The 15,894-nt window shown below is 40.5% G+C and overlaps 1 protein-coding gene across 4 annotated transcripts in view; it reads right to left on the bottom strand.

The window, feature by feature from the left end:
- Positions 1 to 15,894, bottom strand: part of GRIN3A (glutamate ionotropic receptor NMDA type subunit 3A) — a 150,901-nt gene that overhangs the window by 84,806 nt on the left and 50,201 nt on the right. For all 4 annotated transcript variants that reach the window (XM_025888376.2, XM_073876637.1, XM_025888377.2 and 1 more), the window contains one exon: positions 3,827 to 4,874. In XM_025888376.2, coding sequence (XP_025744161.1) covers positions 3,827 to 4,874 — 1,048 coding nt within the window. The remainder of the gene's footprint in view (positions 1 to 3,826; positions 4,875 to 15,894) is intronic.

Genomic DNA, 15,894 nt, shown 5'->3' with positions numbered 1-15,894 from the left:
ATGCTATGGCTAAACCAAACTCCTCAAGATATGCTAACTGTGCCTTCCACTTTCCACCACAAAGCAGCTCATTCTGTCCCTTTGCTTGGAATGACCATTCGCCCCTTGACACGTGTCCAGTTTCCAAGTGTTCTTCAAGAATAAGCACGCCTTTTTATGTTGTTAATTAAGCCTTCCCTCGATGTACTAAGTGGAAGGAGACTGCCCTGTCCTTGAACTTTGACACTATTTCCTGTTTCTACACTTCAGCATGTTTACAAGTTCCTAAGTTGTTTTCTCCTCTCCCGGAATTATTTACCTCTGAATTTCTCTACGTCATTTAGTGTGAGAAAAAAGAGACAGTCTCCTAAAGAGTTTAGCATTGGTAGGACCGAAAAGTACTCATGTAAGTAACTGCAATACACTTAAGGATGAATGCTGAATGGGTAGGATGACTGAAAGGGTAGGAAAATTATTTTAATCGTATCTCTCTGTGGTAGGGTGAAGACACTGTCATTTGCATAATACCACATATCTGGATGAAAATGGAACACTTCTGTCACCAACACTATTTGTCCAAAGTCCAGATGTCAAGTATTGCTTAGTCAAATGATCTGGGTATCTTTATATGATAAAAACCCATAAGTGAGAGACTTTACCATAGAAACAACACAGGAGGAGAAATATACATTTTGAGGGGGAACCTTAGTGGAAATTAGTTTATTATCTCAAATTGAAAGTACTTTATTTCTTAAAAAATTTAAAAAGATTTCATTTATTTATTTATTTATTTGAGAGAGAGAGACAGCAAGTGAGCACAAGCAGGGGAGGAGTGGTAGAGGGAGAGGGAGAAGCAGGCTTCTCCTCCCCTGCTGAGCTGGGAGCCCAACACGGGGCTCGATCCCAGGACCCTGGGATCATGACATGAGCTGAAGGTAGACGCTTAACCGACTGAGCCACCCAGGTGCCCCAAATTGAAAGTATTTTAGATACTTGTCCCACTTCATTAAGAACTTACTAGCTGTAACACAAAGTTGACTTTGTCTAGTTCTGTTCATTTTGTCTTGTGGGTGGGGTAGATCTATAAAAACTTCACCTTTTGTTTATTTATTTTTGTAAAGATTTTATTTATTTATTTGACAGAGAGAGAGAGAGAGAGAGAGAGCGCACACGTAGGAAAAGAGGCGGGCAGAGGGAGAGGGAGAAGCAAGCTCCCAGCTGAGCAGGGAGCTCGATGTGGAGCTCAATCCCAGGACCCTGGGATTATGACCTGAGCTGAAGGCAGACTTTTAACTGACTGAGCCACCCAGGTGCCCCAAAACTTCACTTTTTATTCTGGTGGAGTTGGGGATTGAATGATTGTCTCTTTTTGCTTAAAGAAACTTTTACTGCTATGTACAGTTTATCTTTATGATTTTCTATTTAATCCCCTAAAATAATCATTGCTACAAGTTTCTCACACATAGCATCCATGACTTAATTTTGACAATCTTCGGTTTTGATTGATGAAACTCGAGTCAGTATTGCGTTCACCTTTTTACATTAGATAATGGTCTGGAATCTTCAAAATAGACATATATTAGATTGTTTTTTGTACTAGACTGGATTGAATGGTTTCCACCTCGGGTTTTTTTTTAAAGATTTTATTTATTTATTTGACAGAGAGAGATACAGCGAGAGGAGGAACACAAGCAGGGGGAGTGGGAGAGGGAGAAACAGGCTTCCTGTGGAGCAGGGAGCCTGATAAAGGGCTCGATCCCAGGACCCTGGGATCATGACCTGAGCCGAAGGCAGACGCTTAACGACTGAGCCACCCAGGTGCCCCCCACCTTGAGTTTCTAATTTAAGCATTACATTAGCAAGATTCATATAAAAATCTGGGTAAGCCTCTAACAAGACAGTGAAACTTTGGGAGATCTACAGGCCAACTCGGACAAAGAATAAACAGCAGCTGCTAATACCACTGCAGAAGCATCACAAAAATCTCTCCTTAGGGTGACACATCTATTTATGCTACAGACTTATTGGTGTTCACTGGATTCCAGCTCATAACCTGAAGCCCTGAGTGTTCATTAGAAGACAATGCAATCCTTGCATAATCAGTAAGCCACTGTTTGTTGAACATTTTCATGAGGTTCATGTCACTTACCAAGAGGGTTGCAGTTATGGACCAAGTTTCTCATGTTCGTTTGTTTGCAGAACAGACCTTATATCTTAATCCAAACCATTTATGAGAAGTCTCTAAAGCTGCAGCCAGCCCTCTGGGCCACTTCATCATTTGATAAAGATAGTTGCAAATGTCCTATATGTTGATGCTCTATGAAATTAATTTTAAATGTTCAATAGAAATTTATAGTAAAGTTTTAATACCTTGAGACTTGGTGTGAAAAGAGGTATTTGAAAAGGCATGATGAGTGTTTCCCAATTTGAAATGCTCAGCTGAGCTCAAGTTGCTTTAAACACAGCGTGTCGCAGGTATGCCCACTGAATTGCAACTTACGCTGTCTCTCCTAGATGGGTCGTATGCATTGGAACATGTTCTGCTCTGGATCTGAATTCTGTTTCCCATCAGGACTGTAGTACGCCCTTGGGCCTTCTTCCAATTTCCTTGAGCCTCAACCACCACCTCCTTACTACTCCACCTAGGTTGGACTAGTCACTGAAAGGGGTCCTGTTTTAATCCAGACAGAACACAGATATGGCTCTCCTTACTTGAGTATCACCACTGTTTTACCTGTATACCTGAACTCCATCCAACTCCTCCCTTCTCCCCTTAGGGTCAGATACCCAGGATATCAAAGGCAGACTAGAATAGATATCCTTTCTTTGAAATGTCCTGTGACTGCTGGCACCATACCATCCAGCCAAGGTGGCCAGCTGTATGGCTTTCCTTACTGTATAAAGACACCCAGTTTTTAGCTAATCTTGCCATCTTAGTTTGTTCAGTATTCCTTGTTCTATACCCATTGAGCTCTCTAGCATCTGACTTTGGGTGTTTATGATAAAATGTTAGTTCTTTCCATTTTACCATTTTTTTTATTTATTTGACAGAGAGACACAGTGAGAGAGGGAACACAAGCAGGGGGAGTGGGAGAGGGAGAAGCAGGCCCCCTACTGAGCAGGGAGCCCAATGTGGGGCTCGATCCCAGGACCCTGGGATCATGACCCGAGCCGAAGGTAGTTGCTTAACCGAATGAGCCACCCAGGTATCCATTTTACTATTTTTTAATGGCAAAAAAAAAAAAAAAAAAGATTCCTTGCAATTTAAATGTGGATCCTAGGGCGCCTGGGTGGCTTAGTTAGTTAAGCGACTGCCTTCGGCTCAGGTCATGATCCTGGAGTTCCCTGGATCGAGTCCCACATCGGGCTCCCTTCTCAGCGGGGAGTCTGCTTCTCCCTCTGACCCTCTTCCCTCTCGTGCTCTCTATCTCTCATTCTCTCTCTCTCAAATAAATAAATAAAATCTTTAAAAAATAAATAAATAAATGTGGATCCTACTATTTATTTCCATTAATTCCCAAGAGAAGTAATTAATCAGTTTTTGAAGTCTGCTTTGCGTGAAAATACTGTGAGTCTATTCCTTGATGGCCATTCTGTCAGATGCATAAATAACACAAAAAATACTTACTAATAGGTATTTCCAGCAGAAAGACTTTCTCTAGAAAAAACACCCCCTTAAAACCCCTCATTCTTTTTGTTTCATTCAACAAAACAAAATATTTAATTTAGCTCTTGGTCTCTAGAGATGGCTGAGAGAATATTCTGTTAGATGAAAGAACATCAACATACTACAGTGTAAGACACAATATATGAAGTTATGATGGACAAGAGTAAAAAGAAGCATTACCTTAGGATCATGTATTCCAGAAAGCTCTTCATAGATCTTCTCACCTACCATGACAGCAGCCAAGTTCGCCGTGTATGTAGAAAGGCAAAACATACAGAAAATGGCCCAAAGGTTCATTAGAAACCTGCCAGTCCAGCATTTTGGGGGTTTGATGGCTGCTGTTCTACCAAACAAGAGGGCATAACAGACATTCAAGGCTGAAGAAAAGGAGAAGACTTTACTTCTATTCCGTCCCTTGGGAGTCATACCGAAGGGGCTCTTCCATTCATACAGAGTGAGGAAGATGGCAGTGATGTGCAGAGCCACAAAAATCCCCAGCCACATTGTCCAATGGAGTGGCCACATGAAGGCTCCAATGGGAGCTGCTGTGTCTCGGGTCCTCACTAAGATGCCCAAGCTGGTGGAAAAGAAAGGACTGGTGAAATCTATCACTTGGCTTCGTGCAGTATTGATGCTGAAGGAAGTGACTGCCAGGTGGGCTGACCCACTCAGGAGATCACCCACCAGCCCAGTCCAGTGCCCATTTTTCCAGGCTCCATACTTGCCATCCCCAACAATATAGAGGTCAAAGTCAAAGTTCATGTCTTCCGCTAGCTTTTCCAGCAGATCAATGCAATATCCATAGCAGCACTTCTTGAATTTGATGGGCACTGTATCATTACTGCTATGGAGGCTGTTAAAAAGGCTGTCCAACATGGAGGAGTCATTAGTCATGGGGTTTAGACAGAGTTGGCCAGCAGGGCACAAGCCTTCATCATCTACCTCCCGTGTGAAGACAAATGGATGCTCAATCAGGGTAACCACTCTCAAGTGTAGTTTACTCGGGTATTGGAAGTGGGTTTTGTGCCTCTGGGTCTGCTCTGGCCATATTCCATAGTCCATGACAATCTTGCCCCCTTGCCATCTGCCCAAACGGGTCCACATTGGCTTTCCCATGGGGTCATGTTGCAGATTCCAGATGAAAAAGTTGTTTTCTGAGCTGATGATAGTGGAACCTTTTACTTTGATGGAACCACTGAGGCCTCTGAAGGTGGTGTTGGCTAGAAACCTGGCAAAGAGGAGCAAAGGCAAAAAGTAAGGAAAAGAGGTGAGGCCAAAGACAGGAAGGAGGCTCATCTCTGCCTTAATAAAAAGAAACTCTAAATTTTTTTAAAGGCACTGCCTATAATTTCCTCCAGAATTAATAAGCTGGACTCTTCCTAAGAGAAGAGTCTTATTTCATTGAGCAAATGAGATCTTATCCTCCGGTCTAACATCTGGGCTAGGTGCGTGACTCTTACTCCAAATCTCTTTATTCCTAGTTAAGGGATGTGTTGTTTCCCGTTGTAAACTGTTAATTATATATTCCCACAACTTTCCAAGCTATGGAGGTTCTCAGCATCTTTAACATGTTTCATTTCTACTGTTCACTCTATTCAATTGCAACGAAATCAGCTCAATAAATACCGTTTTTGGTGCAAGTTTTAGTGAGTATGCCTATCCTTTTATAATTGCTTAAAAACTGCATTCATAATTCCAGAAAATAGCCTAACCTTACTTTCAATGTTTCTCTTTCCACAGTGGCAACAATCAACACATCTCTCCCCATAAGGCCAGTCAAAGTGGCCTCCTGGATATCATCCACGGAACAAAGAAAAAGATGAGAAATAGACTTGCCGATCTCAGGATAACCTCAGGCTACCCTCCCTCTAAGTCATTCGAGAAAAACAATTGGCTCTGGCTCTGGAGAGAGTTTCTCTGCCCAAGTCAAAGAAAGGAAAATTACCAACTGAATGATATACTGATTCCTAACCTAGGGAACCTGGCACTCTCAAATATATGTTCTGATATGGGCAAGGCAGGAAAATGCTTGGTCAGTGTCTGGGAAGATAAGGCAATAAGAAGTAACATATAAACTTGTGGTACTTTTTTACTCTTAATTATGGCCTGTGCCCGAAGAAAAGCCTACACTCTGACATCAGACACACCTCTGTTTGGATTTCGGTCCAGCCACCTTCTAGCATTGTCCTTGGTTTTGTCTTCAGCAAAATGGGGAAAAATGATACTGCCTCCATTACAATGGCTGGAAATAATACATATAAAGTATATACCCTACCTTTTGACCTAGAACAGATGTTTCACATATGGTACCTATTATTCAATGTCATTCAAATTTTTTCAATCAAGGCTGTCCCCAGGTCACTTTTCCCTAATCTCTAACAGAACTTCTCTAGTTGGAGACGCCAAGTATTGCATTACAAGAAACTCATAGACGGTACTCAAGACACATTTTAAATTAAAAGGAATTACAATGGAATGTGGAACGTAACATAGAAGTTTTTTTGAGGAATCAGGTGATACAAGTCTAGACTCTCAGCAAAACACATTCATCCATTGCCTGCCACCAACATTACTCAGTAATTTACAAATGCAAACACAAGTAGTAAGAAGTTATACTGCCACAGAAGGGACATAGAAAAATCAAAATGTGTTAAGAATGTACTAATTTTCATTAGAGATATAAATGTAAATCACATTTGAAGATGTTCCTATCACTAAATGTAATGAAACTGCTCATTTTGGTAGATTGCATGTAATGGTAATTATTCATGTTAGCATTCCCCAGTGGGACTCTTTTACCACTTAAAATGAATTTTATTTTGCAACAAGTAACGAAGTCTCAGTTATCTTAGATTTTAAAATAGTTTTATGCTTCTTTAGAGAAGTAGGGAACCAAATCATTAAAATATACAGATTAATCAATTGATAAATTACCTAGGTACTATAAAGGAAGAGTGACTACAACTGTGTTTCTAATGAGCAATCTACAATTAGATGTGTTCTCTCTCTCATAGATACAGACACACAGACACAGACACACACACACAGACACACAGACACACAGACACAGACACACAGACACAGACACACACACACACACACACAGCCTAGGGAACAAAATGGTTTGTAGTACATAGGTTAATTTCATTTGGTCAATTTGATGATCAGTAAAGTTGGAGTTGTAGAAAGAGAAGCCCTTCACTATTTTAAGAATATTTGGGACTTACTTATTATAGATTTCTAGCTGGATGGACCGTTGAAGGACTACCACTGAAAAAATATATACTCGAATCATCTCAGAAATCTTTTGAGAGACTACGTAACTCCTTCATTCCAGTAAAATTTATTCATTATTGATGTTTAATAACATCCAAGATGGTGGTGACTGAAGGACAATGCTCAGTTGTCTGAGGCATCCATTTGTCACAGAAATGCAAATCTACCAGGATCTAAATGTCTTCAGTGTTCCCACACCAGAAAACCCAGTGCCTGTTTCACTATGCAACTGGCACCAAGAAATTGGGTCTCAGAGAATCCCCATTTATGACAGATGATTTCAGTCTATTTTATTTTCAGTTTTACAGAGGGTAAAGTAAATCTCATTGATAGCTTTTAGTTATAGTCCCCTTCACTATGTATTCTTTGTAACGTGATGACAATGCAAAAGCAAAGTTTAAATGCCCACTGATTAAATGGTTGAAATGTCACTTTTGCTCTAATCAGTTTCTATCATGGTCCTTTTTATTCTGCCTGGATTCTTCTTAGATAAACAAGAAAACGAAAAATCAGGAATAAATTTATTGACAGGAGAAACTGTTGCAAATACCGTTCTTAACCTTAGAGTTACAGAGATGAAAGACACACTCATTGTTCTCAAGAACATGAAAGTCTTCCGATGCGAAGAAAGAAAAGTAAAGAGGCAATTTGAGGGTCATGATAGAGGTAAATCTGGGTGCCACTGGGACAGAGACCAAGGGCTCCTGCACATTCTACTGCAGACATGACAGGGAAGCTGCTTAGAGAAGGTGCCAGAGTCGAGTGTATATGAAAAAATAGCTGGGAAGAGAAGCTGGGGACTGATACTATCATCCCAGGGAGCCGTGTGTGCCAAAGCCAGAGATGGAGCGCAGGGTGATATGTGGTGAGAAATAAGATGGAAGACAAAGGTGGGAAATGAATTTCAAAAGGTCTGAGTTTATGATGAACGTAATGGGGAGCCACTGAGGGGATTTTATCTGGGGAAGGACAGGACCATCAGATTTGATTTTAAAAAGGTTTTTCCCCTGTTAGCTATATGGAAAATGGTTTGGAAGGAGGAGGGGGCTGAGCACACTTTCATATGTGAAGAATAATACTCCTTCCCTCCTTCTCTCTCTGCTTGTTTCATAAGGGGCTTAAGGTAGCAAGAGCTAAGGTAATAGCTGTGTAAGCGGAGAAATGATGGCATCATCAGGAGATAGATAGTCTTCAAAAAGAATAGTAGTCATTTTAAGGCACCAAATGCAGAGGGCTGCATTTTGTCCACAAACCACACTAAGGATGTGTGAAACTCAGCTTGACGGAAGGTCACATTAAGTCCCGGAGTATTTAGCTGAATATCAGCTCAGTGTAAGCCCATAGAGCAATGTGGGTATAAAAAAGGAGAAAAGCGATCTTAAATTCTTTTAATAGAAATTTAGAGCCTGGGTTACGGGGACCAATAATATCACTACACTCTCTGTTGATCACACTACAGCTCTAGCCTAGAAATGAATTCTAAATAAACCTTCCAGCTTCAAGAATGTTATGAGGAAAGGTAAGGAGGTGGAAAATATAACAAGGGGTAGGAAGCACAAAAATCTGATTGCAGAGCAGGGTAGAAAAACAGGAGAAAATAATATAGGAAAAGCAGATTGCAAGGAGACTGTAGAGGCTTTGCATGTCCATTTTATGAGATTGGATTTTATTTAATGGGAAAAGGGGAGTCATGAAGATTTCTGAGCAGAGTAACGGTATAGGCAGAGGTCTGCATTAGTAATACTGATCTGGAAACAGGTACTCTGTGTACATAGGAAGGAAGAGATGGTGGCCAGGAGACCACTTAGAAGAATATTACAATAGCTTTGTCATGTGTGATAAGGGCTTGGATCTCTCCCTGAGTAAGAGCCTAGTTTAGCACCATGCCTTTCCTGTCTAGTGTTTAACAAAGCAGTCAGGTATCTATGTTTTTTATCAGCACACCTCCCAAGATACCACTCTGCTCAAAAGAATGAAGCTCATTAGTTAATTTGCATTGAGGTAACTTATCACTTTAGTAAAAGCTCCCAGTTATCTCGCTAATTAAGAATATGTGTCGATTTGTATAGGAGCCAAGATAAAATGTGTACTTTGCAAATTATATAAAAACTGTTTTTGAGACAGTTCACAGTATAAGCAAGATCAGTGTTTAATACATTTAAGATATATTTTAGAAGCCACATTTGCACACAAAACTTGACATGCTAATTAAAGAATTTTCTTATTCATTAAAACAAATGAACAAAGATGTTAAAAAAACAACACGTCATCCATTCAATCATTGATTCATTCAACAGTACTGTGTGCCAGGCACTGTGCTAGGGGCTAGGGGTTAGGGGCCATAGTAATGAACAAAACAGACAATCTATGCAGCTTATATTCAACTGAAGGAGACAGAATAAATGTGATAAATAGGTACTATGTATGGGATATTAGAGCTGCTAAGTGCAAAGGAGGAAAAATAGAGCACAGTAAGGAGATGAGATGTGTCTGGATTGGCAACAGTGGGGTGAAATTTTAAACTAGAGAGGCCAGCAAAGAAGGAGGTATTTTCGTAAAGAGCAGAAGAAAGGGAAGGAGCTAGCCAGAAGGAGGAGATCTAGATAGAACATTCCCTGTAGAGGGAGCACCGAGTCCAGCTTTCTTAAAGTGGGGTCGTGTCTTTTGCCTGAGGAACACCTATAGGAGTGAGGGGCATAAGAGTTTAAGACAAAGTCAGAGAAAATGTATGGGTAGTGGGAGTTGGGGAAATAGCATGTTGTGGGTCATTGTAAGGACTTCGTTTCTTCTCTGCATAAGGTGGAAAGCCATAGGTGGATTTTGAGAGGAGAAGCAATATGACATGACTTACATTTTAACAGGATCGCCACAGTGCTGTGTTGAGAATGAACTGAAGAAAAGAGCAGCAGCAGAAAGACCAGTTAGGGGGCTGTTTCCAACACTCAGACAAAAGATGATGATGGTTTAGCCTGAGATGGTAGCAGTGAAGGTCGGATCTTGATATACTTTGAAGCTGGGAATAATAGGATTTGCTGATGGCTCAGATATGGTTGCTAGGAAAAGGAGACACAAGGATGACACCCAAGTTTTTGCCCTGAGCAAGCGGAGGCATGGAATTGCCACCGAGGTAAAGAAAACTGTGGGAGAATCAGATTTGATGTGGGTGAGAACTACCAGTTCAATTGGCCCAGGTTAAGTTGGAGGTAACTTCTAGAAATCCAACGGCAGATGTCAAGTAGGTAGTTGGAGATCATGTGGAGCTCAGGAATGAGGTGCAAACAGGAGCTACGAAATTGAAAGCCATCCCCCAAGACACAGTATTTAAGGAGACCAAATGAGATCACGAGATGAGTTAACTGTAGATGAGAAGACCCAGGAGTAAATCTGGGGCACTCGAACACTCGAAGGTGGTGCCGCTGAAGAAGAACTAGCAAAGGGACCTGAGAAGTTAACCAGAAGCTAAGAGAAGAGCAGATTGCGTTGGGTTCCAGAAGCCAAGCAAAAGAGATGTTTCAAGGAGGGGCAGTGATCAACTGTATCAAATACTTCTATAATTCCTTAATAAGAGAATGTTAACTGCAGTGTTTATCTTAATTTACCTAATTACATTATTCATGTACTATTTTTACTTGGTAAAAACTTCATCTAAAATTTACTAAAGTTAAATAAAAATCTCCCGCTACAAATAATGTTGCCATGTTCTTAACAAATTTTAAGATCTGTTACCCCCTGATTTTTCTTCTTATTCAGCATATAGTTTTGCTAGTATTATGTTTTTTATATTTTTTGTAAATCTGTACCTTTTCTTGCCTATGAACTAATTCTGTAATAATCCCATTGTTTCCAGTCTTCCTTTTGACCATGTAGAAACCAAACCATTGCTTAAATACATCATCAACCTCCCATGTCTTCTTCGGTGCCCAGGTGTTTATAGGTCAGATATTTATTTCTACTTTGATCTTTTTTCACTCAACTTATCTTTGGTATATCTACTTCTCTCATTTGTTTTTTATTTCTTTTTAAATTGCCCTCTTATCTTTGTTTTTTTGTTTTGTTTTGTTTTTCCCCTACCGTTGCCTTCCATTAATCTTATTTGTACACGGGCATATCTATTTTGCTCTGTAAAGCCATAAAATGTATTTTCCCCTTTGGGAACTTTCTTTTGTATCATTAAAAGAATCTGTATCCTCATTCTCTTGTATCTTGAAAAATGAGCTGAATTTTTCTTCCCATGATCATCTCATCATATTTAATATTCTCCCCCCAAGGACTGAGAGATTTTTTTCATCCTCCATAAAGCTCTATAAAATTTTTTAGACTGTGAGAACTTAATTTTGAATTTTTGCCTTCGCCTCTATTATGGTTAGTGACATTCTCTCCAACTTCCCTCCCAGCAGCAGCACCACCTAATTCTGTCAGGTTGACTTGTTCCTATACAGTGAATCTAAATATTTATTTCTTGGTCCCTTTTAATTTAGCTCTAGAGCTACTGACTAGAGCAGAAGCTCAATAAAGCCCTTTTAGTATGAGACAAAGGAATATCCTTAAAGTTTCCCATTCTCCTTTTCCTGGGGGGAGGAGGGGAGGGAAGTTGGGACGAGATCTACTAATGTTCAGAAATCCCATCTTTTCTTCACATGATTCATTATCTACAATCATGTAACGAATCTGCCGGTCAAAAGTCACATCCTCCAAAGTTCTACACTTTTACATCTGTGACAAGCTCATACTCATCCAGTTTTTTTCCTGCTCTTTTTCACTGGAGAGCCCCAAACTATTCTGTCTTTGGATAGTCTTATGTCTTTTAGAGAACTCACACCCAGTTCTGATCTCTTACAATCAGTATAGATATCCAGGTTCTCAATTATTAGCTATTTATATTTTATGTTTGCATTTTAATCCATGAGTGTGTGATTTTCCTTCCTTCTCCAAGACTTTTCCCTCGTGCCCCTTGTTCTCTAAATTACCCTCATTTTGTGTCTCTTCCCCGGGCTCTGGATTACTTCCCCTTCCTCCAGGTTCCTCACAGTTTCTGACATGTGGGTCAATCCATGGTTATCTCATTATTTCTTTAGGCTCTTTCTCTTATTTTATTTTTCTGAATTTTCTCTTCTTCCTCTCTTTCCCTCTTTTCCTGCCGGTGGACTTGGGAGAACAGATTCACCAATACTCTGTCCTGTTAAAAGGAGGTGTGGTCTTGAATCAGCTCTTGACCATCCCTAGTTAATTTTTACGTTTTTGTTGTTGTTGCTGCCACTCTAGGCCCTCTCCCACTCCTTCTGAAATCCATCTATTTACCTCCCTTTATTCTTTTCATGTCTTTTACACCATCTCCCTTTTCTTTTTTAAACGGCCCCGAAGACCCTTTGCCTATCTGTATGGCCAGCTGTTACTAGTTCAGCTTTGACTTTGCCGCCTCTTTCATTGCAGCAGACCCCTGCCGGACGACATGAATTTGTCACCTCTGCCACAGAGCTTACCCATGGTCCAATTCTGCCGGAGGACATTGCTTTCTTCCATTTTGTTCTCCGTGATTGGGCCAGCTCTCCAAATTAAATATTAAACACAGATGATTTCTTGAGATCCATGTGAAATGATGCCTTCACTGTCCTCTCTAATCCTTCGTAGTGATCCTAAAGTGCAAGCATTTGGCAGATGATCACCTCCATCTTTGACTTTGTGGGCTATAAATCTGTGAGGGTGTGGATTTTGACATTCTCCATGTTCCGAGAGCAGTCTCTTCCACAGAGTGGCTGGTAAGAATAAACAAACCCTCCCTTTCCACTGCTCTGCTTTGTAACACTGCAGGCTGTCAAGCTGAAAGAGACTTCAGTGTGCATCTAAGCACCTAGAGAGTACCGAGCCATCTTTGTATCTTAGGCACAGCACAGCGCCTGCCCAGAGTTACTGCTCAGTGATGTCTGTGGGATAAATAAAATTAAACACATGTCTTCTGCTCAGATCAGACATGTATCTCTTAAAGAGCTCTTCATCACTTTGCCAGAAGAATAGGGCTAAAACAGCCAGCCAGGAAGTATTTGCATCTGCAATTTACAAATTGTTCACCCTGAATAATGCATAGTATCAAAAATAGAAATTAGTTCAATGGGAAACCTCTCTGATGATAAGGAACTTAATAGGAATTAGAAATTGCTAAATTTCAACCCTTAGAGCAGAGGGCCCCCCACATATTTTAATCACTGATCACATCAACTTACAAAGCTCATCTTTTAAAATAAATTTCTATCAGTTAAGGGATAAGAGCAATTTAATAACATGTTAAATATACATATGTACAAACATATGAATCCTTTGAGTCTACGCTTTGCCAACATCAGCAAAACTCAAGTTACTTACAAGTGAACTGTACAGCAGAAGGACAGCTCCTGTCCTTCTTGGTTTTTTCCCCAAGAGGAGAAAAACAGTAGCCTATGCGATTGTGTTAATATATCTTTTGGGCTGTGTTACTATCGGTGTGAATAGTACACATCAAAAAATCAGACACATGGATAGAACACTCTTTTGTGCGCCACAAGTGACAATTTGGCACTTTTTTCTTTCTGTGTTTTTCTCTTACATTGTGGTTAGGTCTGTTCCATAACCTTAAGTTGTTTCCCTTTCCCTTTGCTTTTTGGTATGGACCTTGACTCTTCTCCCCAACTGTGGTCTGTGCCCAACCCTCGGACTGCTCCTGGTTGCTTTGTGGAATACCCCAACTTACTTCATTCTTGCTCTCTGGATCTGGCTCCAGCACTAACCCAGGTGCTGATACCCCTTCCAGCAGCATAGCCCTGGCATTGGCACATCATGCAGTATTTACCAGTCACTCATCCATTTGAAGGGTTATAGGGTCTGCAGATGGAAGTGGCCTGACAGATAGATCTGGAATTCAGAGTAGAGCTGCAGGATTACCCTCTGTACTTTCATACCTCTTTCTGACATATTTCCAAATTTTATAGTAGATGCATACAAAGTAAAAAAGTCAACAAAGAGCACAATTTCCTCTCTGGCAAATAAAAGCTTGGAAGCTCTCCTAATTTGGAAAAATTCCACAGTTTAAAACTTGCTGGATGCTGGACTAAGCAAATTTCATCAAAATTTTCTTAGTCCAACTGTTTTCAACAAAACAGAGTCCTGAGGGAATACCTATTTTCCAATGTTCCTTTTTGAGGCTTCCATGACTTAGTGAAAATTTCAGACTCAGCTCTTGGCATGACTTAAGTGAGAGAATGAGGCAAATTCAAAGGATTTCAGTCAAGTTAGTCCAGTGATAGGGGTTCCTACTGGAAACATCTGGAAACAGACCTTAAGTGTTGGTCCCTGAGATTCACGACCCCAAGGCATGTGCTTTCTAGAAGTACTGACACCTTGGACACTCTAACAGAGAGTGTTAACTTAGGAGTAACGGCGGGACACACCAGGTTACCTCACAGCAATGGGTACTCCTTGGGGATACAAGGAATCGGTGTTACCAGCCTCCACCCCCTGGCTCCCATGTTCAATGCAACTGTATCTCTTCTAAGTACCTGATGAAACCTATAGGCTAACTAGTTTGACTCAGTAGGGTCCTCAGGACAAGAACGCTTATACACAGGTCATCATGCCTGCTGATTTTATATAGTTTTGACTGAAAGAATATGAATTGCAAAGTAATGGGATCCCAATTAAGGAAGGTTTATATTGATTCTGAATTGGGAATTTGGATTTAGATAAACTGGCTTAAATCTTCCCCTATAAAGTACTAGCTGTATGACCCTAGGCATACACCACTTAAGAGTTTTCAAGGTGGGAATACTTACAGTTAAGGAAATTAAAGTTTCCAAAGATTAAATAACGTTGCTATGGTCACAGTGCCAGCAAATTATTGTAAAGGTGGGCAAAAACATCCAAAATTAGAATTATATCATGCAGCCTCAAGTTCTTCTGGAACTCTTTTAATGTCCAGGAATAAAATGGGGCCCATCAATTTATATCTTGGGATTTTAGAATGGATATTTGTTTTGGTCTTCTTTTCTCAAGTTTCCTAGTGCCTCACAATACCTGGCACATAGTAGGGTGTAAACAATATGTGCAGAATCAGCAAATAAAGCAACATTTACTATGAATGAAAGGCCAGTGAATCTTGGTATTGCTTGACCATGCAAGCATGAAGATGAACATAGCTTGGAGGAGAAAGGGTCTCTAGCATGCTGGACCATTCTTCAAGGACAAATGAGGAGGGGGCCTAATAATGACAGCTAATGCCAGACAATAATGGTAGAACGGGTGTTGTCCCAATGAAGAATGATAGACAGCTAGGTAAAGAGAGTGGATGAAAAGATACGGATAATTAGAGGAGCATATCTTCTCTTAGCGAGAGAACAGAAGAAGGGGGTTGTAAGCTTCCTGAGAGCAGGGCCCCTGTTTTCTTTTTTTTTTTTAATTTTTTTTTAATTTTTTATTTTTTTTTTAAACTTTTATTTATTTATTTGAGAGCGAGAGAATGAGAGACAGCATGAGAGGGAGGAGAGTCAGAGGGAGAAGCAGACTCCCTGCTGAGCAGGGAGCCCGATATGGGACTCGATCCCGGGACTCCAGGATCATGACCTGAGCCGAAGGCAGTCGCTTAACCAACTGAGCCACCCAGGCGCCCTGGGCCCCTGTTTTCTACTCTTTGTGTCTCCAGCATTAGCCAAAGGCCTCACCTAATATTAGCAAGCTTTAACAAATGGTTTTGAATGAATAAGTGAACTAATCACTGCCTACTTGATACAGAACTCACCTGCAGAAGCTGTTCAAAGAATAAAGGCAAGATTCTATGGCCTGTTGAGAAGCTAGGATAACTATCAGGACTCTAATTAGTAAGCTAAAGGGTAAGGGACTTCTTAGGCCAAGAGAATGAGGGTCCGTAAGTGTTTAGACTCTTGGAATCCTTAAAGAAAGGGTAACAGTCTTCAACCATGCTATGACTAACCCTAGGGAGCTCTTTTTCT

The sequence above is a fragment of the Callorhinus ursinus genome, unplaced genomic scaffold (genome assembly GCF_003265705.2).
Source record: "Callorhinus ursinus isolate GAN/ISIS: 27379988/994484 unplaced genomic scaffold, GSC_fseal_2.0 scaffold24, whole genome shotgun sequence".
NCBI classification, from domain to species: Eukaryota; Metazoa; Chordata; class Mammalia; order Carnivora; family Otariidae; genus Callorhinus; species Callorhinus ursinus.
Note: the sequence above shows the minus strand (reverse complement) of the source record. Positions and strands in the feature narration are given on the sequence as shown.